Raw genomic sequence first — 24,287 nt, forward strand, 5'->3', positions numbered from 1 at the left:
GTATAATTTTGATTAGTACTTTAGTTAACAAAACCACTGGTGACTATTTATAGAACCTGATGGCATAATGGTTACCCATGATAATTAAGGTTATCAGGTACTGGATTCGAATCTCAGTGCTGACTCACATTCAAAGGGAGTGCACATAACTGGGTGGGTTTTTTGTGGGGTTTTTTGACAATAATAGCGCCACAAACAAGTTCCTTTTCTGTATTGTTGTACATTAAGACGTCTGCATTTTATTTTCTGAGCTTTCTAGATTGTGAACTGACACATGCGCCATGGGTGGATATAAACCGTGTTGATGGTTATCGTCTGTGACTTGTTTTTTGACCGATCGCCGCCAGGTTGTTTTAACAGATAGCTATGTTTTCTGCCATAAAACAAAGTTTATCCAAATATACTTTTGAAGTAGGCTTATCTAATGGCGTGCTTCGTTCTAGAATCGGGATGAAAATTGTACTTGATAAACACTATACTACTTTTATTGAAAAAAGTTAAAGTTTGTTTTAATAAAAAATAAAAACCCAACAACAAAACAAAACAAAAAAACGAAATAGTTACAGATATTTATATAGATAAGTTTGGAAACTGCGAACCCAGTACCTACCAGCCTTATGTCCGATGGCTTAACCCAGGGGCGTAGGCTAGGGGGGTTCGGGGGGTTCGGACGAACCCCTCCGCTGAAGCAAATGGTCCGCTTTCAGAACTAAAACATACAGGTTTATACATATGGAGTTTCTGGTGGTGCAAAAACAAAATAGAAAAAGGTCCACTTTGTTCATATTCGAACCCCCCAGGTCCAGATCACGCTACGCCCCTGCTTAACCACGACACCACCGAGGCCGGTTGTAGATTATTGTAATAACGCAGTAGTTATAAACCTTTTTATTATATAACATAGAATAGTGAAATATCTTAAAATATCGGTGAAATAAGTGTTATCAGTCACTCAGTGACGATAACATATTTTAGAGCGAAAATTGCACTCTCAAATGTGTTATCGTCACTGTAGAAAGTGTTATCTTCACTGTTAGAAAGCCGGGGCTATTTTGTTGCTGGCATTTTAAAAATAAAGGTAAATTGCCAAAAGTTATATAAAATTGAAAATTTAATGTTTTTTGTCAAATATGATTTATATCTCATCTCGTGAAGTTTGCAATCATATCACATTCGTCGCGCTTGCGCGACTCGTGAGATATGATTACAAATATCCTCTATATATCTATTCTGCAGAAGCCCGACAGTTACAAACATTTTAGTCTGGGTTTTTTGTTTCAGTAATACAATGGTTATAGAAGTTTATATTAGAATATATCAAATAAAATCCAACAGGAGATAGTGTTAAGATATTGGACTGAAACATATCAACCAACATATTAATAAAAGGTAGGCATACTACAATACCTCAACAAAGTATTAACTGAAGATAGTGGGACTTTTTGAGACTCATTTTCGAAATATCGATGTTGTTACAACCACTGTCAGTTTCGCACGAAATGGTAGTACTTAGTTATATGGGCAATGTTTTGACAGGGGCGAACGTAAAGTAACAATTTGATATTTTCTCAAAATAAATATGAAAAATTATTGAGCCTGTTATGATTACAATGGGGTAAATAAAGGTGTTTATGTTTATTTTGTAGGTATATAACATTTATAGTTTGTTTTATTTAACGACGCCACTAGAGCATATTGATTTTTTTATCTTATCATCGGCTATTGGACGTCAAACATATGGTCATTCTGGTTTTTTAGAGGAAACCCGCTGTCGCCACATAGGCTACTCTTTTACGACAGAAAACAAGGGATCTTTTATTTGTGCTTCCCACAGGCAGGATAGCACAAACCATTGCCTTTGTTGAACCAGTTATGGACCACTGGTCGTATGTTGCAGGAATGCAACAGCTATAAATCTGTTTGCCTATTTAGCAGCACCGCAATAATTACAGACATATCAACAATGTGGCAGACCGAATGTTTATTGTTCTGGAACGTTATTTACATTTAATTACAGATATTTGTGTCAGTTTCCCCAGGAACACATGCAATAGTAACTGAGATTTATGTAACAGGAATATGATAATAATAAATCCTTATATTTGTTTTTGTTTTCTAGGAACGCAATAGTTACAAAAAATTCATCAAGAAAGTGGCAGGCTTCTTGATTCGAGACTCCGGTTTAAATGTCACCAACCAATCAGAGAGGATACAGACGTTCCTGGAGGACGTGTTTTACGTCGAACAGGAACTGGCTAATGTGAGTGGACATGCGCATTCAGCGATGGCGCGATGTTTAAATTATGGGGTTTAATGACGGGGTCGCACGGTAGTTGGCCTGCCAAAATGCAGGCGCGGATCCAGATTTGTTTTTGCAGGGTAGTATACATGCAAGTACTTTAATCGAAGGTGTATATTAGCGGCGAATGCACTTTAAAATAAGTGGAACTTTTGACCGTCTCGAGCAGGTAAGATCAATGTATCCCTGTACATCGTGTGTGTGTGTGTGTGTGTGTGTGTGTGTGTGTGTGTGTGTGTGTGTGTGTGTGTGTGTGTGTGTGTGTGTGTGGTAATGATGAAATATACAAAAAGTGTAGATGGTGGGGTTATAAAATCCCAGATTTTGTGCGTAACGTACTTTATGGATGACCCCTTTCCAGACTAATAATATATACACTTAATATATCTCTAAAAGTAGTTTATTCAATCAGCTACGTGTGAAAAATGCGTTTAGTGAAAAATGAGGTCCAACATAGCCGGCACATACGACTCGCTATTAGTATTTTGGTATATTTAATTGAAATACGTAGCTATAAAACAAACAAGCAAAGCCATAAAACAAATAAATAAACAAATAAACAAACAAACAACAACAACAACACTGTTAATATGATATTATAATAAGGAACCTTTATATTCTTTTCAAGACGAAATTGATGCACGTATTATTGCTTTGACGAGATGTAATTGTAATTGTGTCAAACATTGAATAATTATTTGTCATTCCCTGTGGAGTGATTACGTTTTTGTTTTCTCTCTGTATTAGATAACTAGTGTTTCGGATCAGACGGAGAATCCTCACGAATACGAGAAACAAGTCACTCTACAGGATCTTACGTCACGACATAACAATGCTGTAAGTATATGTCTGGTACCAGTTCCATGCACAGAGCCAATAAAAGCTAAGACGTGCTAGTTAAACCACTCCAGCTCAAGACTGATATACAGTGAACATCAAAAGAAACGCAAATCAGATGGCTATCGGTGGTTAGTTTATAATTAGAATAAGTGTACTTGATTACAAAGGCTCATTTCGAATCTATCCTGAACTTATGTTGAAATTTCCTCGTAATACTGAGTTTTATTCTAAGTTTTTATTTTGCTTACCTGTGACATTTGTATTTTTGTGCTCAGTCCTTTACATGTAGTGTTTTAATTTAACTGTTGCATTTTTTTATGTTGATGTTGATCATCACTTCAGTTTTGCATTTACCTTAGTTTGATAGCCAATAGCCGGTGTATTTTTCGTGCTGGAGTATGGTTAAGCATTCATTCATTCATTCATTCTTTGATTACAAATGCTCAATTCTGTGAACTGTTAAACTGTGCATCAGCCTGTAGTTCTCCTGAATCTCAATATGTATTTAATCCCTTCTTAAAATGTTAAATTTAATGTTACAAATGAAAATTACACTCGCATTTCTGTTGGTGTTTGGTATGTAGTGTTCGCCTTCCGGTATTGACCCAAACCCAGTTTTAATATCCCAGTGGGGAATATAAGGCTACTGCACTTATTTCTCTCTTACCAAGTACCGGCCTCGGTGGCGTCGTGGTTAGGCCATCGGTCTACAGGCTGGTAGGTACTGGGTTCGGATTCCAGTCGAGACATGGGATTTTTAATCCAGATACCGACTCCAAACCCTGAGTGAGTGCTCCGCAAGGCTCAGTGGGTAGGTGTAAACCGCTTGCACCGACCAGTGATCCATAACTTTCAACAAAGGCAATGGTTTGTGCTATCCTGCCTGTGGGAAGCGCAAATAAAAGATCCCTTGCTGCTAATCGGAAAGAGTAGCCCATGTAGTGGCGACAGCGGGTTTCCTCTCAAAATCTGTGTGGTCCTTAACCATATGTCTGACGCCATATAACCGTAAATAAAATGTGTTGAGTGCCTCATTAAATAAAACATTTCTTCCTTTCTTTCTCTCACCAAGTAACCATTGGGTTCTGTCCTGGACAGACAGCCCAGATGGCCCTAGTGTGTAACTACAAAGCGTGCTTAAACTTTAATTGGATATTAACACAATCGTCAAATTATATCTTAAAATATACCGAAATGTCGCTGAATGGGCATTTCTTTCCTTACTCGATACCTGATTTGGGCTGCCTTCAAGATCATCATGGACCGCAGCATTTCACCCTTCAATTTAATGTTTTCAATGGTGTGGGTGAGGATAAATTTTACATGCTTCATTCAGATGACTGTTTCAGCACGCATGTCGTGGATACAGCCTCTGACGTTGCTGGAGAGTTCAGTGGCATATCAATGATTTTTTTTAAAAATAAGGATTTTGAAGTGAAGTGAAGATGCAGGATGTTTGTTTGGTTAACTAAGACAGATCAAAATAATTCTTCTCTGTCCCTGCCATTCATGTATGATACTAGACTGGCATCTAGTAACGGAGTCATTTCATTTCATTTCAACTTATTTTCGTGCTTATATCCAATTAAGGTTCAAGCACGCTGTTCTGGGCACACACCTCAGCTATCTGGGCTGTCAGTCAAGGACAGTGGGTTAGTTGTTAGTTGGTTAGTGGTTAGTGACACTGAAAGAGAAGAGAGTGTAGTGGTCTTACGGAGTCGAGCGATTTGTTTCTTTTGTTTTATGAACAAGACAAACCGAGTGGTCACAAATTTATTCTCTGTGATACAAATGTGGTGCACAAAATATTCTGCTTTACGGTGGTAAACACGGAAATATATGTACATTAATTAAATAAGATAATTACCCATTACTTTTTCCAAGAATGTGATTTTTCTATAACACCGCCGTTGGTCACTTAGAATGACCGCTAACCAAAACGGTTAATTTATCTGTTAAGGACATTTATGTTTAATCACCACAACACTTTTATTACTAAAAAGATCCGGGTAGTTGTGGAAAATAGAAATAAAAATGTCAGTTGAACAAAAGAGCAACATTTGTGTGTTTACTAGAGGGCATGATTCGGTCAAGAGCGGTTAGGTGCACGTGTAACAAAGAGAGTACGACCAAAGAATTGATACTGTTAGTTTTATTCGACTGTGAATGGATGCACAGTGTCAGGTTGCGCTCGCACGGTTTACTTATCGAACAATATACCGTGGTTTATTAGTCTTCTTTCCGTCTCGTCAGGAACAGTCTCTTTACTGGAAATAATTAAAACATTTAAACAGTGATTGAAGTTTGTGTACTTTAGTAATTATTTCTAGGCCCAGTGCTGTACATATACAGCGTTTTGTCTCTACTAATTAGATAAGTATTCAGACATTTGCTCTTGAAGGTTGTACTATGTACTTCAACACACCGATATATACATAAACGCGTTTCGTAATCCAATGTTTTAACAGTCCAACTGGGAGATGAGACCACTACCCCCTCTCTCCGTCGCGCGCTCTCTCTCTCCGTCTCTCTCTCTCTCTCTCTCTCTCTCTCTCTCTCTCTCTCTCTCTCTCTCTCTCTCTCTCTCTCTCTTCTCTGTCTGTTCTGTCTGTCTGTCTGTCTCTCTCTGTCTCTGTCTGTCTGTCTGTCTGTCTGTCTCTCTCTCTCTCTCTCTCTCTCTCTCTCTCTCTCTCTCTCTCTCTCTCTCTCTCTCTGTGTGATGTGTGTGTGTGTGTGTGTGTGTGTGTGTGTGTGACTCTATCACTCTCTCACCACTAAGAACTAACCATTAACCCCTGTCTTAGACAGACAGCTGAGATAGCAGAAGTGTATGTGCAGGACAGCGTGCTTGAACTTTATTAATTGGATGGATATAAGCACGGTAATAAATAGACATGAATTAACATGGTGATGTCTCTAAACTATTCCTGTCGTTGACTGCAGATCGACTGGTCTAAGTTCTTCAGCTACATGTTTTCTGACGCGGGGGTCTCGCCGCAGACTAAGGTGGTGCTGCTGGAGGCGCAGTATCTGCAGAGAATGGCCGATCTCATCAACCGACTTCCGGCACAGAACAAATCCAGGTATAGCACACTAAATGATCTACTAACAACTGGAATGATGTACTAGCAAACTGAATGTTTTATTAGTAAACTGAATACTTTACTAGCAAATTGAATACTTTTCTAGCAAGTTGAATAATTTACTAGCAAATGGAATGTTTTATTAGTAAATGGAATAATTTACTAGCAAATGGAATGATTTACTAATGCCTGGTTTCCATAAAACTGTAAAGAGACGCAGGTCGACGCAGACATCATAATCATCATCAGCAGCAGCAGCATACTTAAAGGGACATTCCTGAGTTTGCTGCAATGTTTTAAGATGTTATTGACTAATAAAATATTTCTATGATTAAACTTACATATTAAATATATTTTCTTGTTTACAATATTAGTGGCTGTATATTAAACGTGTTTCTGATCGTTCTAATATTTGTACTAGGTTAATTTTCATTTTATTTCCTAAATCCAGTTTGGGCTTCTTACAAATATTAAGACGACCAGAAACACATTGAATGTACAGACACTGATATTCTAAACAAGTATTTAATATGTACGGTTAATCGTAGAAATATATTATTAGTCGGAAAAATCTTACAATGCAGCAAACTCAGGAATGTCCCTTTAAAAGCTTATAACGATTACTATAATCATCAGTACATTTATTCTGAACAACTACCTGACTGACACATAAGTACGTGCAGGACATGCCCTGGGACTACAGCCACACCATCATCATCGTCGTCGTCATCATCATCATCATCATCATCATCATTATCATCATACCTATAACAATTACTATTTACAGAATTCTCAACAACTACCTGACGTGGCGACTGACTCACAAGTACGTGCAGGACCTGTCGTGGGACTACATCCACGCGAACCGCGAGTTCTACGTCGACCTCACGGGGCAGGCCGAGTTCCTGGGCACGTGGCGATACTGCTACTCCATCGTCGACCGCGACATGAGCGACGCCATGAGCTCGCTATACGTCAGGGACCACTTCATTGACGAGAACAAACAAAAGGTTGGGAAACAAACGGTTTGCTGTTGATCCAGGCGCTGATTCAGTGGAATGGTGCAGTGGGGGTGGGGTGGGAGGGGTGGGGGGGGGGTGGTGTGGGATGGGTTCCACTCTAAATTACAAAATGCACCCCCTCCCCCGAAAAATTTAAATAAAATAATTCAGGGTACAATGGATTTATTTGTTTTAGTGGGGCACATGTAATATCTTTTATCCCATTCTGTATTGTCCCCAGAACTGTGTACCGAGTATGAACAGGGACTTGAGTTCGCTACCTAAATTGTTATGTAGTAAACAGCGTAATTGCATATACAGTCTTGATCTATAAATAATGTAACCTTTCTACACTGAAACAAAACGGACAGTCGACATATTGTGTATTGGTCGGCTTGGTCTTTGTATGGAAGATTGCTATATTAATTTACAATACAATGTGTCCTTTTTATACGCCCGTCGATAAACTTTTTTTCTTCATATTGGATCATCAAACCTTGCATGCAAGTACAACTTGGGACGATGGTGTGTCGCGTACCATAACTAGGTCACCGCGACCTACTTATGACGCATTTTTGCACATTACAGGAAATCCTTGTCCTTATTAATGCATATAAGATCATCAAACCTTGTAGGCAAGTACAATTTGGTATGGCGGTGTGCTGTGTACCACAACTAGGTCACAGCGACCTACTTTTGACGGACATACCATGTACCTCACCAGTACTCTCAATACCGCAGGCGTCCGTTTTATGCGTTACACCCACGCCATAACAAAAATCCCACGTCTGCCCCTGCGCAATGGCAAAGGGTTTTAGCTGAAATGTGTTGGGTTAACATCATAGTACTACCTCCAACTGAACTGCATGCGCCCAGTTCAGTGGAAAGGTGTAACTTAACCACTACACCAACACCTGTTTCACTATCCACTAACCTCTATCCTGGACAGGTAGCCCAGATAGCTGAGACGTGTGTCCAGGATAGCGTTCTTGAACTTCAATTGGATATAATCACAAACATAAATTCAAATATATTAAATTTTTTGTGTGACATGGAAATCAAATTTGTGAAAATCATGAAAAACATTTGTTGTTTGCTTCTTCCTTTCTTTCCGTCTTTCTATTCTTTTTGTTTTCTTTCCTATATTCATTGTCCCTGCTTCTTCCTTAATTTTGTTCTTGCTCTTGCTATTGCAGCAATGGTGGGTTTTTAAAAATTTATTTAACAATACCATCCACATTAACTTTCTATCAACATGCATGTCTAAATATGTGTTTTCTTTTTTTCTTTAACCAGGCACACGAGATCGTCGACTATTTAAAATCTTCCATCGTAGAGCGTATATCTAAAGACGTGTGGCTTGAAAAACCCACGCGTGATATAGCAATTAGAAAGGTAAGTCGATGGACCAGTCAGAATCAGATACTGATATATCGAATATGTAGTGGAGTAATAAATCTTGTCCTAAGAATTTGCAATGACAAACTGAGTTTATATATTAGTGGTTTTTGCGTTCAGTTTGTCATGGTATTTTTCGAAGCTCATGGGCAAATATACCTTAAATACTCCTATAAATCACAATGAACAAGAAAAGTTATAAATACAAAAATAGTTGGATAACCAATGGTCGCCATTTTGAAATTCAAAGCTGCTACCAATTATAATACTATTTTTAAAATGTAACATCCTGTAAAGGGCTGTATTATTCTTTAGTTCTCCAGATATTTGGACATTTCTTATTTCTTTTGTTTCGTTTTCCTAAATCTGTCTGTATACTAGACATAAAAATTAATGAATGAATGAATGTTTAACGACACCCCAGCACGAACAATATTGGGCTGTTGGGTGTCAAACTATGGTAAATGCAAACAAATACTGGACATAAAGATAATAATTTAATTAACACACCATACTTATTGTACCTAGTGATAACAAAGAGAAGTAATGACCCTTCAAAAAACACCCACCCTAAAGCAAAAACAAAACAAAATCCCACCCCAAAACACAACAAACCAACCAACAAACAACCAATAACACACAATTTTTGTTTAAATGTGTTCATGTTTTGTACAGCTAGAGAAGAATATGTTAATGTGCCCAGAATGTATTTTATTGCCCCAACCTTCCCTAGATATCTTAGGCTAATTATGGCCCTGATAATACTGTTATTTGTTTCAGTTAAAAGAATCGGTATATAAGCTGGGTTACCCCGATTATATGATGGACGACAGCAAACTGGACGAAATGTACCAAACAGTAAGTCTTGTCGAAACATGTCTGTTTTGTGGCCACCCTCTAACATTACCATGTACATTGAATTCATTTAATATTAATTGAAAACAAAATATTAAAAAAAGAAAGAAACATGATTATTATCTTCAAAGTCGTATTTGTTTACAAGCAGAATTCAATGGATATTTCTACAAAACCTGTATTATTAGTGACTATGCAGACATATCTGAGAGCTTTAATTATGATGGAAATAATTTTCTTCAAATTTATCTTCATACAACGTGTCGTTGTTTTAATATCTTGTTTGAAAGTTATTAACAAATTTATCATCACATACCCCCCCCCCCCCCCCCCCCCCCAGTAAATCTCCAGAAAAGGATTCCCTTCGTTGAGTGGCTGTCCTCTATATGGAAGTGACACTGGATAGAGAGATTCATGGAATCATCCACTGTTTTACCAAATGCCCTTTCGACTCTGCATTGTGCGGAGATACGACCCTAACCATGTGTAACGGTTTTGGTGTTCTGATTTATTTCATTTTTGTTTTCATCTACAGCTTAAAATAAAACGAGACGACTATTTCAGCAACTTGTTAAACCTCAATAAATATTACAAGTTCGACTGGAACCGGCGACTTCGTCTGGGCGTCGACAAGTCGGAATGGGTTTACCGGACATACGCAGTGGTTGCCGAGTTCTACAACCCGTGGGCCGAGCTCATCGTGCCGGCCGGCCTGTTACAGTGGCCCATATACGACCACAAGCTTCCACACTTCATGAACTTCGGATCCGTGGGGTCCATACTTGGGCATCATTTAGTGCACGCCATTGATGAGCATGGTGAGTACATGGACCTGTTACAAGGGTTCAGGGAAGAAAGGGGCGCAATGGTTAAGCCATCGGACTACAGTCTGGTAGGTACAGGGTTCGCAGCCCGATACCGGCTCCAATCCAGAGCGAGTTCTTAAGGGCTCAGTGGGTAGGTGTAAGTAAGGCCATTACATCATCTTCTCTCTCATTAATAACTAGCCAACTAACAACTAACCCACTGTTCTGGACAGACAGTCCAGATAGCTGAGGTGTGCCCGGGACAGCGTGCTTGAACCTTAATTGGATATAAGCACGAAAATAAGTTGAAATGAATGAAATGAAAAAATCCGGAAATTTTAATATTGCTTATTGGGTAGTGAGATTAGTTCTAGCATTAGGTTTGCACAATGGTATAAAAATGGTGGTTTGTATTCGGAATGCATGCAAAGTATTAGCTGAAACCATATAATACTGTAACCTTTGGACGAATAATATGAAACATTTTGGACAAATATTCAGCGGAAAACCCTTAAAGGAACAGACCCTAGTTTCAAACCCATAAAAATTAACAATAAGTTTAGTTAATCTACAAACCTGTAAAACATCTGGATAAAGTTACAGTTGAGTGAAACAAGAGTCTGTTACTTTGAAATGGTGACAATTAATACCCTCTAAAAATATGCTAAAACTCGACTCCATAACTGTTATTTCTCAGACGTACTTGCGTTTTTAAAAATACGAGACATATAATTTGTGATATTAAAAACACCAGGAAGACCAAAAACACGAAAATGGATAATCTAAACAATAAAATATAAGCAAAGTATGATTTCAGTTATCCAAAACGGCTCTAATAGTTAAAAAAATGCCTTAGTGTTTAAAAACTAGGGTGTGTCCCTTTAAACATTGTACACTGTACGGACAATTAAAATTCTAGAATTCCAGATAAATTCTAAAAACTTTCATGCCTGGAACCAAACTGTGAAAGGGATTAAATGTTTTCAGTTGTTAATGTTAATAATTATAGTCATATCTAGTTATTTTATTCCGATACTTTACCTTAAGTCGGCAGACACTTAATATAAGAACGTTTTTATGTTTTATTGGGAATTATTTTAATTTCATGCCTATATTCATCTAAGGTTCAAGCACACAGCGTTGCGTACACGCCTCAACTATGTGGACTGTCTGGTTAGTGAGAGACAAGTCGATGTAGTGGCTCTACTAGTGGCTTTAGAACTCCCCACTGAACCGTTGAAACTTGCTCTATGCGGTAGCTGCTACCGAGATGTGAACCCAGCACATACCAGCCTTAAAGGTTTTGTTTTTGTTTAACGACACCACTAGAGCACATTGATTATTAATCATCGGTAAATGGATGTCAACCATTTGGTAATTCTGACACGTAGTGAACACAGGAAACCTGCTACATTTTCACTAATGCAGCAAGGGATCTTTTATATGCACTTCCCCATAAACAGGATAGCACATACCACGGCCTTTGACCAGTTGTGGTGCACTGGTTGGAACGAGAAAAACCCAAATCATTTGAATGGATCCACAGAGATGGTTCGATCCTGTGACGCAAGCACCTCAAGTGAGCGTTCAACCGACTGAACTAAATTCCGCCCCCATACCAGCCTTAAAGTAGCAGTATTACCAAATACAATCTCTCCGAGTAAAAGTTCGAAGTGCACTTAACTTTGAATATCGCATTAAATAAAATCACACAGACCATTGGTGAAGTAGGTGACAGGAATTTTTGCTATAAAATGTAGTTTTTTTCCCTCCCATCTGGCCAATAAATTCCTGTATTTTTATGCCATCAACAAATTTCAATGCATAACCCAAAAACTGTGCTTAGCTGTAAAACTGATGGTACCGCTTTAAGCCATCCAGGACTGATGTGCTGCTTGATTGCAGGTTCCCTGTACAAGCTGGACGGAAGCTGGTGGGGGGACTGGTGGACGAACAAGACGAAATCCAACTACAACAAGATCAGACAGTGCGTCATCCGAGCCTACACCAACCGCACCCAGGGGCCATTTAGACTGCCCAATGGCCGTCATGTCCAGGTACAAGGATTTTCTATAAAAACATTTGAAGTTGAGATATAGGTTTTTTCTTTCTAATTTAAACATGGTAAGGTTGAGGTATGATATTTTCTACAAACATCGTAAGGTTGAAGTATATATTTTCCTATAAACATTGTAAGGTTGAGGTATATTTTTGTTTCTATAAACATCGTGAGGTTGAGGTATAGTCCTTTCTATAAACATCGTAAGATTTGGAGGAACTGGGGTCATACAAATGACCATACCTCAACCTTACGAAGGATAAAATTTCTACTCTATATAAATAATGGTACAAATACCCAAATACGGCTTGTGCCAAACATCTTAAGAATGAGTTATAGTTGTTATAAACATCGTAAGGTATGGTCTTTTGTACAAACATCGTAACATGGAGGTATGGTCTTTTGTACAAATATCGTATGGTTGAGGTATGGTCTTTTCTGTAAACATCGTAAGATTGAGGTATGTTGTTTTGTACAAACATCGTAAGGTTGAGGTATGGTCTTTTGTACAAACATCGTAAGGTTGAGGTATGGTCTTTTGTACAAACATCGTAACATGGAGGTGTGGTCTTTTGTACAAATATCGTATGGTTGAGGTATGGTCTTTTCTGTAAACATCGTAAGGTTGAGGTATATTGATTTGTACAAACATCGTAAGGTTCGTAAGGTTGAGGTATGGTCATTTGTATAAACATCATAAGGTTGAGGTACGGTCTTTTGTATAAACATCATAAGGTTGAGATAGGGTCTTTTCTGTAAACATCGTAAGATTCAGATATGGTCTTTTGTCTAAACATCGTAAGGTTAAGGTATGGTCTTTTGTATAAACATCGTAAGGTATGGTCTTTTCTGTAAACATCGTACGGTGAGATTTGGTCTTTTGTACAAACATCGTAAGGCTGAGGTTTGGTCGTTTATATTAATATCGAAAGGCTGGAATATGGTATATTCTACTAACAATGTAAGGTTGGTTTGTTGGTTTTTCTTCTATCTTGACAAGCTGTCAATAAAGCAATAGCATATTGTTTTGTAATTTATTTTGTTTTGATTACACCTCTCATAGGAAGGAAATGGTTTATTTAACGACGCACTCAAACACATTTTATTTACGGTTATATGGTGTCGGAACACCTCTCGAAAGAACACAGTAATAATATTGTATAGCGTTGAACTTATTCACAAAGTCGCTGGTTTGAATACTCTCAGAAGAGGTTGATTTATTTCATAAAAGACAGCAATTTCATGTTGTATTTGTGTAAATTTAAAATCCAGAACTGTCTCTTCGTCCATACCTCCATTCGTCCAATTTGTCTGTCTAGACCCGGTATGCCCATTCGTCTTTTAATAGGTCTGTTCATCCGTCCATGACCTACCTCTGTGTTATGTACAATAATAATTCAGTATGTTAACACGACAGCTTATGATGCAGTTTTGGTATTTGGGAAATGCAAGGACAAGACGGGGCGTGTCATATTTTCACCTAATTCCATCACTTGTCTATGCCTTGAACTCCATTCGGTGTCGGGTCAAGATAAAGCCCGCGGGCCAGTCTAGCCGAGCTACGCGTGAAGCGAGGTGTAAACACTTCTGATGAGGATAGATGTAATTGGACATGACTCGAAATAATTGCGTAGTACTATATATATATGTGCATGGATAGGGGTGCACATGAACTTGCATAAAATCACACATACTAATAGATATAGGAGAGTTAGTGAGGGGAAAAGGAACTTGGAGATACGCACGTGCACAGAATGAATGAATGATTGAATGAATGAATGGATAAATAAATGAATAGATGAATAAATGAATAACAATAATGCTGAGGAACGGCACACGCAGGAGAACGTTTTGTGCTGAGGTGCCGTTAAACATTCATTCTTCAATTCTGTACACTGGTCTTTGTCGCATAATTATATAACTTTTATTTTTAAATTCATCCTATTCATATACCTACCTTTGTTTGACACCTAGTAGCCGATCTGAAGTTTGGTGTTGGGTGTTGTTAACATTCATTCTTAGAGAGAGAGAGAGAGAGAGAGAGAGAGAGAGAGAGAGAGAGAGAGAGAGAGAGAGAGAGAGAGAGAGAGAGAGAGAGAGAGAGAGAGAGAGAGAGAGAGAGAGAGAGAGAGAGAGAGAGAGAGAGGGAGGGAGACAGACAGAGAGAGACGGAGGAAGAATGAGAAAGTGAGAAAGAGACAGGGACAGGGGAAGAGAGAGAGAGAGAGAGAGAGAGAGAGAGAGAGAGAGAGAGAGAGAGAGAGAGAGAGAGAGAGAGAGAGAGAGAGAGAGAGAGAGAGACAGACAGACAGACAGACAGACAGAATGAGACAAACAGATATAGAGAGAGATGGAGAGAGGGAGGTCTGGCGAGGAAGGTACATTTTTACCATATCCATGTGGGTATTTAAGATACGCAGCAAACTCTCCCACCCCCTAAACCGACACACATCCAGACCATGGCTCCATTCCCATGACCTATCTTGCTAATTTCACTTGGCGATCATGTCAGTGTCAGTGAAGTGTGAAATTAATTAATTTACCGTTCATATAACCAGAGCAGAGACAAATTTGTATACCAAGCACGTGGTCGTTTCACCTTTGTAATACCTTTAGGGCATACACTGATCCACTGCCATTTTTCCTAGATTCTTACTGTCACGGGGATCCTACAATACCCGTAACTGAATGAAACACGATTATCCAAATATCTCTCCTAACTGTATATCTATTAGATCTCTCTGTAACGGGCAGTTATACCCGCGTGTGGCTCGTCTAGGTATGATCAGATACGATCTTATATAAAGTATATGTAATATAGCACGTTTAGTTCACTAGAAAACACAACAAAAACACAATACACTTTGGAATCTGTATTAACCTACGCTGACAAATGTACTGCCGCAGTAGTTAATTAACAACAACAAATAATAACAACCCAGAACTGATCACTTAATTAGTTAATCTCGAGGTGTCTAGTTTACACAATATTCTAATCACTTCACCGTGACACAACACCCACACGTGTGATAATTGAGAAACGCTTCCAGGGGAACTTAATTAATAAAGGAATTACAACTCTATTCCTAACTGGTTAATTTTTAATTAACCCTTACTACTCATTCGGTAACGTGTGATAATTGAGAAACGCTGCCAGGGGAACTTAATTAATAAAGGAATTACAACTCTATTCCTAACTGGTTAATTTTTAATTAACCCTTAACTACTCATTCAGTAACCTTGTAACACAGAATTAATACTGGTACCTATCACAATAAAGACAATAACCTACAGTTTACCTAGATCCTCTAGGATGACTGGATAAGCCTTATATATATTAGAACAGTGAGCCTACAGTTTACTGCGTCAGATGACCGGCAGCACCGTCTAAATAATATTGGTATAATACAGTATTAAAATATTTAAAGTCACATCAATCACATCAAGGTTATACCACAGAGCAGAAAATATATAATTACCAAGTCCAAATGGACGCGCTCCCTGGAAGCCTTCCAATATGTTTCTCCCCGATATCTCTAAAACCCTAGCTATTTAACCGAATCTTATGATGTGTATATTTCCACAATGACCAAGCGGTATTTTTTTCTTACAAGCCTAGACTGGTTGTCGCCTAGTTCGCCAGCAATAGCCCGAACGTACCGAACTAGCGGAGGTATTACGTAACTACTGGCCACATGGCCTCCGCAACTGGGCTGGGTGTGTATTAGGCACAGCTCGACCACGGTCGCGCGGAAGTATTACGTAACAAAGTGCCCATCTGGGCTTAAGTGCATATTGAGACTGCACACGGCCCTCTAAAACAATTAATATCGCCACAGGCGAAAAGAAATAAGAGCATGCTCCGTCACACTTACGTTCAGTGTACAGAAGCGTAACGTATTTAAGCAAACAGTTTAAGATAATGTACTCAACTTTGTACACGGAAATGTCATTCTTTTGTAAATGAAATTAATTTTCATCTTTATTTTCTTTTGCTTGTAAAATATTACGTTATTACGTTTAAGGAAATATAAAATTGCAGTGCAATAGCTCTATAAATATACTATTATCCTGTTCAATTATTTAGACCGAAAGTTTTTGGCAAATGTTACGTTTATTTCCTATTCGATATTTGTTTTCTTTGCATTTACATGAAAACAAACCCAAACCCCGACAGGTGTTATATACAAATCATCATATAAAATGCACGAAGTTGACTTAATTCCACTTTTTAAAAATCTCCGTGTCGTTTGAATGCACGTTATTTCTCCTATAAATAACTAAGGTCATTTGCATATCAAAAGCATCATTCTATAGTGCGTTTCAAACTAATGTTCGGATCTATCATCCTATCCGCACAAATCGTAGTATGACCTATATTTAAGAAAATATCTGTAAACATGAAGCAGGCGCGGATTCAGGTGGGGAGTTCAAGTGACAAAACCTCAGTTTGAAAAAAAAATATGTATCGAATATTATAATAATATTGTGGAATACACAAGCGCGCGCGCTGAAGAGAGAGAGAGAGAGAGAGAGAGAGAGAGAGAGAGAGAGAGAGAGAGAGAGAGAGAGAGAGAGAGAGAGAGAGAGAAAGAGAGAGACGTCATTTATGTAACGACGCACTCAACATATTTTAATCTATGGTTATAGGGAGAGAGAGAGAAGAATATGGTATGCATGCGAATGGTGGAGTTGTGACCCTTTGCACAACCCCAACCCCACTTAAGGCTTCTTTTGTATATGGAGCGGGACGTAGCTCAGAGGTAAAGCGTTCGCTCATGGTAGGTCGACTGATCGATCCCACATGGTGGACCCATTGGGTTGTGTCTAGTTCCAGCCTGTGCACCACAACTGATGTATAAAGGCTGTGGTATCTGCTATCCTGTCTATGGGATGGTGCATATAAAACGTCCCTTATTGCTTATCAAAATTGCTTATCGGAAACAGTGGCCCATGTGGCGGTAGCGAGTTTCTTTCTCACTGTCATAATGCTCCTTAACCGTTTTGTCTGACGCCAAATAAACGTATATCAAATGCGTTGAGTGTGTCGTTAAATAAACATTTTTATTACCCGTATGGGCTCAAATATACGGGGTAATATTTTTTCGATCTCTGCACAGTGTGCAGATTGCTTCTACAGTCACTGATTGGCTGGCTTTAAAAAGACAAGATTTGATTGGCAATTACATACTGCCGGGACTACTTTTTGTTCATTCATGATTCCATTCATTGGTCAGACTATTACTACGAACTTCAAATATGTTTTTACAATACGAATATTTACGGAATTAAAAATCAAAATATATGTACAAATGTTTAAAAATGTTTTTATTTTATTATTTTGACTGGGGTTTTTTGGAACTATTCTTTGGTGGATACTGTTGGGTGTGCACCGGTAACGGCGCGTATGAATATATTGTTATGGCTGGTAGAGCTTGTTAGTTGTTACAGCAGCGAGAACGTAAATATACTTTTAAAATCGTTAAAGATTGACAATGGGTAATAAAGAGAATAACCAACTCACTACGAGGAATTACGGATTATCTGTCCCTCGTGAATTAATGCTGTAAAACATTAATTCACTCGGGACAGATAATCCGTAATTCCTCGTAGCTCGTTAGTTATTCTCTAAATCTCGTATGTATGTGTAGTCTATATGCATTTCTAGTCGATTAGTTTATAGGTTGTTAGGTTGTTTGATAGTGAATGATATGGAAATAAATTGTTTTTGGTGTTAAAGAGTTCATGCATACATTAAAGTAACACTCCTGATGGGTATGGAGAAATAACTTAATCAGTCGACGAACTCATTTCTTCATCACTATCTTCATTAAGGGGGACTATCACAGGGGGTATTTTATTTCTTATAAAACTATTTTGTTTTCTAAAATCTTCTTCGATCTTTATTACATGTTTAACTGCGTCAGAGAAGTGTGTAGGTGCGACAGAGTTCAATGCATGTGCAAGTTCTCTCCACACCGTGGTCATTTTACCATCATTATGACGAGCTATGTGCCCTTTAACTTGACTCCAGATCAGTTCTATCGGATTGAGTTCAGAATGTCTTGGCGGCAGTCTTAGACACAAGTGCCCATGGCGTTCAGCAATATCATCAGTAACAAATTGCTTTGCACATTTGTTACTTTTCACAAGTTCATAAAGAACTGGCTTTGTCATGTTACTCTCAAAAGGTATATTTTTTTTTTCGTAGCCACGACTGAATTTCTTCCTTTTTAGCGTTTAGTGCAGGACATCGTGTAATCTCAGTTACGTTGCTGTGGTAGCTTGCGTTATCCCTGACGATAACAGAAGGTTCTGGTAGAGAAGGCATAAGTTGTTCTTCAAACCATTTGATGAAATTGTCATGATTCATCTCACCATGATAGTCTCCGTCTGGTTTTTTTAGCCTCAAAGATCAATTCACAGCCATCTATCAATCCATATTTATCACAGCCAGCATGACAAATAATAAGTCTTTTTCCCTTCCCAGTCACCGAACAGAGTTTAGGAACTCGATCAGCAGCGTCTGATTTCGGCAGGTGATTGGCGGTACTTGTGCCCGGGTGGATATCTGTCCAGTGGTGGGATGTTGTGTGGTTGACATTCACCCAGGTCTCATCTTGATACACTATTAAATACCCCTGTTCTCGTAAACTGGATATTTCATGGAAATAGGACAGTCTCTTGTCTGATATATTGGCGTCCTCAAAAATCACTTTTTCGGCTGTAGACATATGTTGGTATTTAAAATCGAGGTCATGGAGTGTTCTTCATAAAGTTGATATGGATATGTTGATTCCACATTCCTCCCTTAAAGCCAACGTTAATCTTATGTAATGTAGGTAATTCGCCCTCTCTATAAAATCTGTATACTCGTCGTCTAATAACATCTTTATCAAATAAATCGATGAGTTTTCGGTCGCGTTTTTTAAGTGTAGAGCTTAGATTTTTTACAGTTCTTTTTACTGTTGAAACCGAAACTTTAAGTGCAGCGGCAACTCGATCGACAATTCGATAAGAAGCATACCTAGGTCTACCGCGCTGATATTCATCTTCAAAATAATCGAAAACGTTCTTAATACACAATTTTACATCAACTGAAGTGTTTTTCGATTTACCCATATTTTTCCTCAAATAACAATAACAAGAATGTCGACTACTACATTTTCAATGAATTTATATACCCTACCTAACTTGTATTTTACGTGGTTGACACATTGCTACAATAGCACGTGCAGTCATAGATCGAAATAATGATGTTATTGACCAAGCAATGCTATCGTATTTTGAACATTCAGGGCTGTGTCTGCGGGATGAAAAAGTGGTTGAACCCATACGACTCCGAACAATAGCCCTTTGGTTTTTCGCATTACAAATGTAACACCCCACCCCCCAAACCCCAGCCCCTAGCACCACCCTAAATACTATATATATATATATATATATATATACGTATGAGTTCCCAATTTAGAGGCAAATTAAATAACATTTTTATTATTATTTGATGTTGGTGGCCTTTGACATTTTATCCCCCCCCCCCTGGTCTTCTGGGTCCGGCCCTGCATTAAATTTATTTATAAATTTGGAAAGCACATTCCTGCGGTGTGTGAGGTGATTTGTGTTTATTACTGTGCTACACCTCAGTTGTGTTAGGTTAGGTATGGTATGCTAATATATAATTGATATAATAAAATACAAATACATAATATATTAGCTAAATTTATTAAATATAATGCACCTACAAGAAAGGGTTACATCTATGTTTAACGGAAAGATTAGACAATGCTGTTACACACTGCAAAACAATAATAACCTTGATTTAGTGAAACAAGCTATAATGACCTTCACGTAGCCTCAGATCCCAATGTTTTGATATGCAAATGACCGTAGTTATTTATAGGAGAAATAACGTACATTCAAACGACACAGAGATTTTTAAAAAGTGGAATTAAGTCAACTTCGTGCATTTTATATGATGATTTGTATATAACACCTGTCGGGGTTTGGGTTTGTTTTCATGTAAATGCAAAGAAAACAAATATCGAATAGGAAATAAACGTAACATTTGCCAAAAACTTTCGGTCTAAATAATTGAACAGGATAATAGTAATAACTCATGTCAGTTTTATTATTAATATAAGCACAGGTGCATCCAAAAACCGGTTGCGTTTTAGGGTGCATTCGTGTATCTGTGTAATGCACACGAGCATATACATGCATGTGTGCTTCAGTGGTTGTGTGGTGTGTGCGTTTTTTAAATTAATATACACACACACACACACACACACACACACACATGTATGTATTGATGTATGAATATCTATATATTGTATGTGTCGTATTTGACTATTACATGTATGCATGTATGTATGTATGCGTGTATGTGTGTGTGTGTGTGTGTGTGTGTGTAGTGTGTGTGTACGCGCGAATGCGATCGCACGTGTTTATGGTGTGTTTTCTGCACATGCTCATATTGTGTGTGTCTGTGCTCCCCCCTGCCTCCCCCCACCCGAGAGTGGAATTAATGTAATGAATGAAGCAAAGACTGCGACTGCGCGTATTGCACGCCACTAACATTCACGGTACTATACTACTAATAACCATTAAACTCCATAATTATATCAGATTTGTTTCCGTAATTGGCGTGATCCGTATTGGTACGAAGAGGACGTGATGTTACGTTTGATTGTCAGTCACGTCATCAAACTGTCGTTTAGCTTTTTATTGCCCACGTTACGATCAAAGGCCTTATTGAAGTGAGGCGAGATTAACCGCAGTGGGAAAAACTAGTTTCTACATCAGACGTAAATGTCAAATCCACATACCTGACACAGACCTTGAAACGTACACTTCTTGTTTATTGCTAACAGTGTCTTTTAAAATTAATTAGTATTGGGAGCGAGTGCAAGAAGGTTCTAGAAGTGGATGAAACTAGCATTGTATTGTCAGTCCTCTTTGAACAAAATAATAGGTAGACACACACCCACACACAGACACGCACACAGGCATAGGCACACACAGACACAGATACACACAGACAGACACACACAGACACACACATACATACACACACACACACACACACATACACACACACACACATGCATACACACATACACACAGGCATAGACACACACACACACACACACAGAGAGAGACAGACACACACGCAGACAGACACACACAGGCACACACACAGACACACATACACACACATACACAGATACACACACATACATACACACACACACACATACACACACAGATACACACAGACACACACATACAGATAGACACACACACGTACACACACAGCCAGACACACACACACGCATAGACAAACACACACACACACACACACAAACAAATCAACGACCACAACGCGGTGAAAAATGACGATGATGACGATAATGATGATGATGACAACAAAAGTAACAACAATGACAACAACAAATTCTAATATCCTTTAATACGTGAAGTAATCATGATAATCATAAAGACAACAACGTTTAAAAAACAATTGATATTCTAATATCCTTAAACACTAAACATTATGACAATAAAACGAAAAATATAAATACATATATTTTAAAATCTTAGGTGGTTTACTTTGATTTGTATTAATAAAAACGAGGAATAATTTTGTTGTAGGTTAGAGTACAGCCACGGAGGTACGCACCGGAAGCCCTTGCCGAGACCAGTGGAATTGAAATTGCATTTAAGGTATACAAAGTTTGTTTGCTTTAGTGACATTATAAACGCACATTGATTTATTAATCATCGGTTATTGGAAGGAAGGAAAAGTTTTATTTAACGACACACTCAACACATTTTATTTACGATTATATGGCGTCAGACATATTGTTAAGGACCACATAGATATTGAAAGAGGAAACCCGCTGTCGCCACTTCATGGGCTACACTTTTTGATTAGCAGCAAGGGATGTTTTATATGCACCATCCCACAGACAGGATAGTACATACCACGGCCTTTGTTACACCAGTTGTGGAGCACTGGCTGGAACGAGAAATAGCCCAATGGGTCCACCAACGGGGATCGATCCTAGACCGACCGCGCAGCAAGCGAATGCTTTAGCACTGAGCAACGTCCCGCCCCTCGGTTATTGGATGTCAAACGCTTTATTTTTCAATTTCATATATACTTATGTCCGTGCTTCTATCCAAGTAAGGTTCAAGCACGCAGTCCTTGGCACACACCTGATCTATCTGGCTGTGTGTTCAAGGTAGTGAGTTAGAAGTTAGTTGTCAGTGGTTAGTGAGAGAGAATAGATGTAGTGGCCTTACTAGCTACTAGCCTTAAGTCCGATGGCTTAACCACTTCACCACCGAGGTCGGTCGACCTTTGATTTTTTTTATTTGAACTTATTTTCGTGCTTATATCCAATTGAGGTTCAAGCACGCTGTCCTGGGCACACACACTTCAGCTATCTGGGCAGTCTGTCCAGGACAGTGAGTTAGTTGTTAGTGGTTAGTGAGAGAGAAACTCGCTCTGGGTGAGAGCCGGTATAAGGCTGCGAACCCTGTACCTACCAGCCTTATGGCCGACACCACCGATGGAGGTTGACCGTTCAAAAGTGACTTACGTTAGAAGAGAAACAACTCTAAACTCATAAAGTCAGTCGAAGTTATCCTGAAATTTAACAAGAAGGACGTAAGTGTATCTTTAAATTGTTCATTTGTTTTCCCCAGGCATATCAAGAATGGACGAAACAGAACGCCCCAGAGAAGCGAACCCCGGGTCTATCGCTCACTAATGAACAGATGTTCTTCGTGGCATACGCACAGGTATTTTTTTTTTTATTTCCCGCAAACACAGTAGGCCTCAGATCACAGTTATCTTCCCATTTGGTTGTCCGGAAATTTATCCGCGCAAGTAGTCTGCTGTTTGTTTGACTGTGATTATTTCATGAATTGTATTTCCTTATTTGACTGAAGTGACAGGGAAGAGCATGTAGTTTGTAAACATGTGTAACTTGTTGACATTGAAGACTTGTTTGTGGTAATTCTGGCCCATGCAAAAGTAATTCTTTTTGTGTAAAATGGGTGTACTCCGGCCAGGTTTAGAGGGTGTGTTTGTTTAAACCAATATGCTGGGAGAAAGAGCAAGACAACAAGGGTTGTCCTTTTCAGGGTATGTTTCCCCTAGGCAGACAAAGGCACATATCAAAATCCATGGGCCTGCTGATATTAATAAAAATGTTATAGCCACTAAGGCTATATAGAAAAATTTAGCATAATTAATTGTGGTCTGTGGCCAGTAACTAGTTGGGTTAATCTAAAAAAGAAATTGATTACTATAACTGATAGAAATAAGACTAAACAATATCCACTGGAATTAGATGTTAGTCTCATGTTGAAGGGGCTGAGGGTTGTCTTCTTAGAATAGCTATGTAACTAGAACCCAACATTATCAACTGTCCAGATTCGACCAATGGGAAAAAACGGGTATATTTAATTGCACATTATTATAAATAAATCACACTGGGTTTTTTATTTTATAGATCTAGTCCAAAAGTTACAGTTTGACATTACACGTTTTGAATGCGAAATTAAACAAAAATACATTGTACACAAAAATATACATTTTAGTAGCAACATTCTCAATAAATTGTTTATCAAGTGGTCGTTGTATCATATATCTATCTAAGTATGTATGTATGTATTGATGTATGAATATCTATATATTGTATGTATGTATGTCGAGGTTGACTATTACATACATAGATATTAACGCACTGGCGCAGAGGATAATTAAATCCTTTCTGGCCTCAAAAATGGTCTCATACCGTTGCTGGGACTCGAACCTGTGGCACCGAATCGCCCGCAAATTGCAAGACTAACCACGATGCGCTCTGAGCTATCGAAGCATCCATAAAAAGGATGTTCTTTAACTCAACCACATGCATGGGGCCTACAATCTACGCG

The 24,287-nt window shown here is 38.5% G+C and overlaps 1 protein-coding gene across 1 annotated transcript in view; it reads left to right on the top strand.

The window, feature by feature from the left end:
* The window catches only part of LOC121382110 (endothelin-converting enzyme homolog), a 53,043-nt gene that overhangs the window by 24,516 nt on the left and 4,240 nt on the right, over positions 1–24,287 (top strand). Inside the window, exons 3-12 of the mRNA XM_041511611.1 lie at positions 2,120–2,260; positions 3,047–3,136; positions 6,083–6,222; positions 7,010–7,232; positions 8,520–8,618; positions 9,402–9,479; positions 10,012–10,294; positions 12,188–12,339; positions 21,993–22,064; positions 23,052–23,147. Of these exons, the coding sequence (XP_041367545.1) occupies positions 2,120–2,260; positions 3,047–3,136; positions 6,083–6,222; positions 7,010–7,232; positions 8,520–8,618; positions 9,402–9,479; positions 10,012–10,294; positions 12,188–12,339; positions 21,993–22,064; positions 23,052–23,147 (1,374 nt within the window). The remainder of the gene's footprint in view (positions 1–2,119; positions 2,261–3,046; positions 3,137–6,082; positions 6,223–7,009; positions 7,233–8,519; positions 8,619–9,401; positions 9,480–10,011; positions 10,295–12,187; positions 12,340–21,992; positions 22,065–23,051; positions 23,148–24,287) is intronic.

Source organism: Gigantopelta aegis, chromosome 9 (assembly GCF_016097555.1).
Source record: "Gigantopelta aegis isolate Gae_Host chromosome 9, Gae_host_genome, whole genome shotgun sequence".
Taxonomy (NCBI): domain Eukaryota; kingdom Metazoa; phylum Mollusca; class Gastropoda; order Neomphalida; family Peltospiridae; genus Gigantopelta; species Gigantopelta aegis.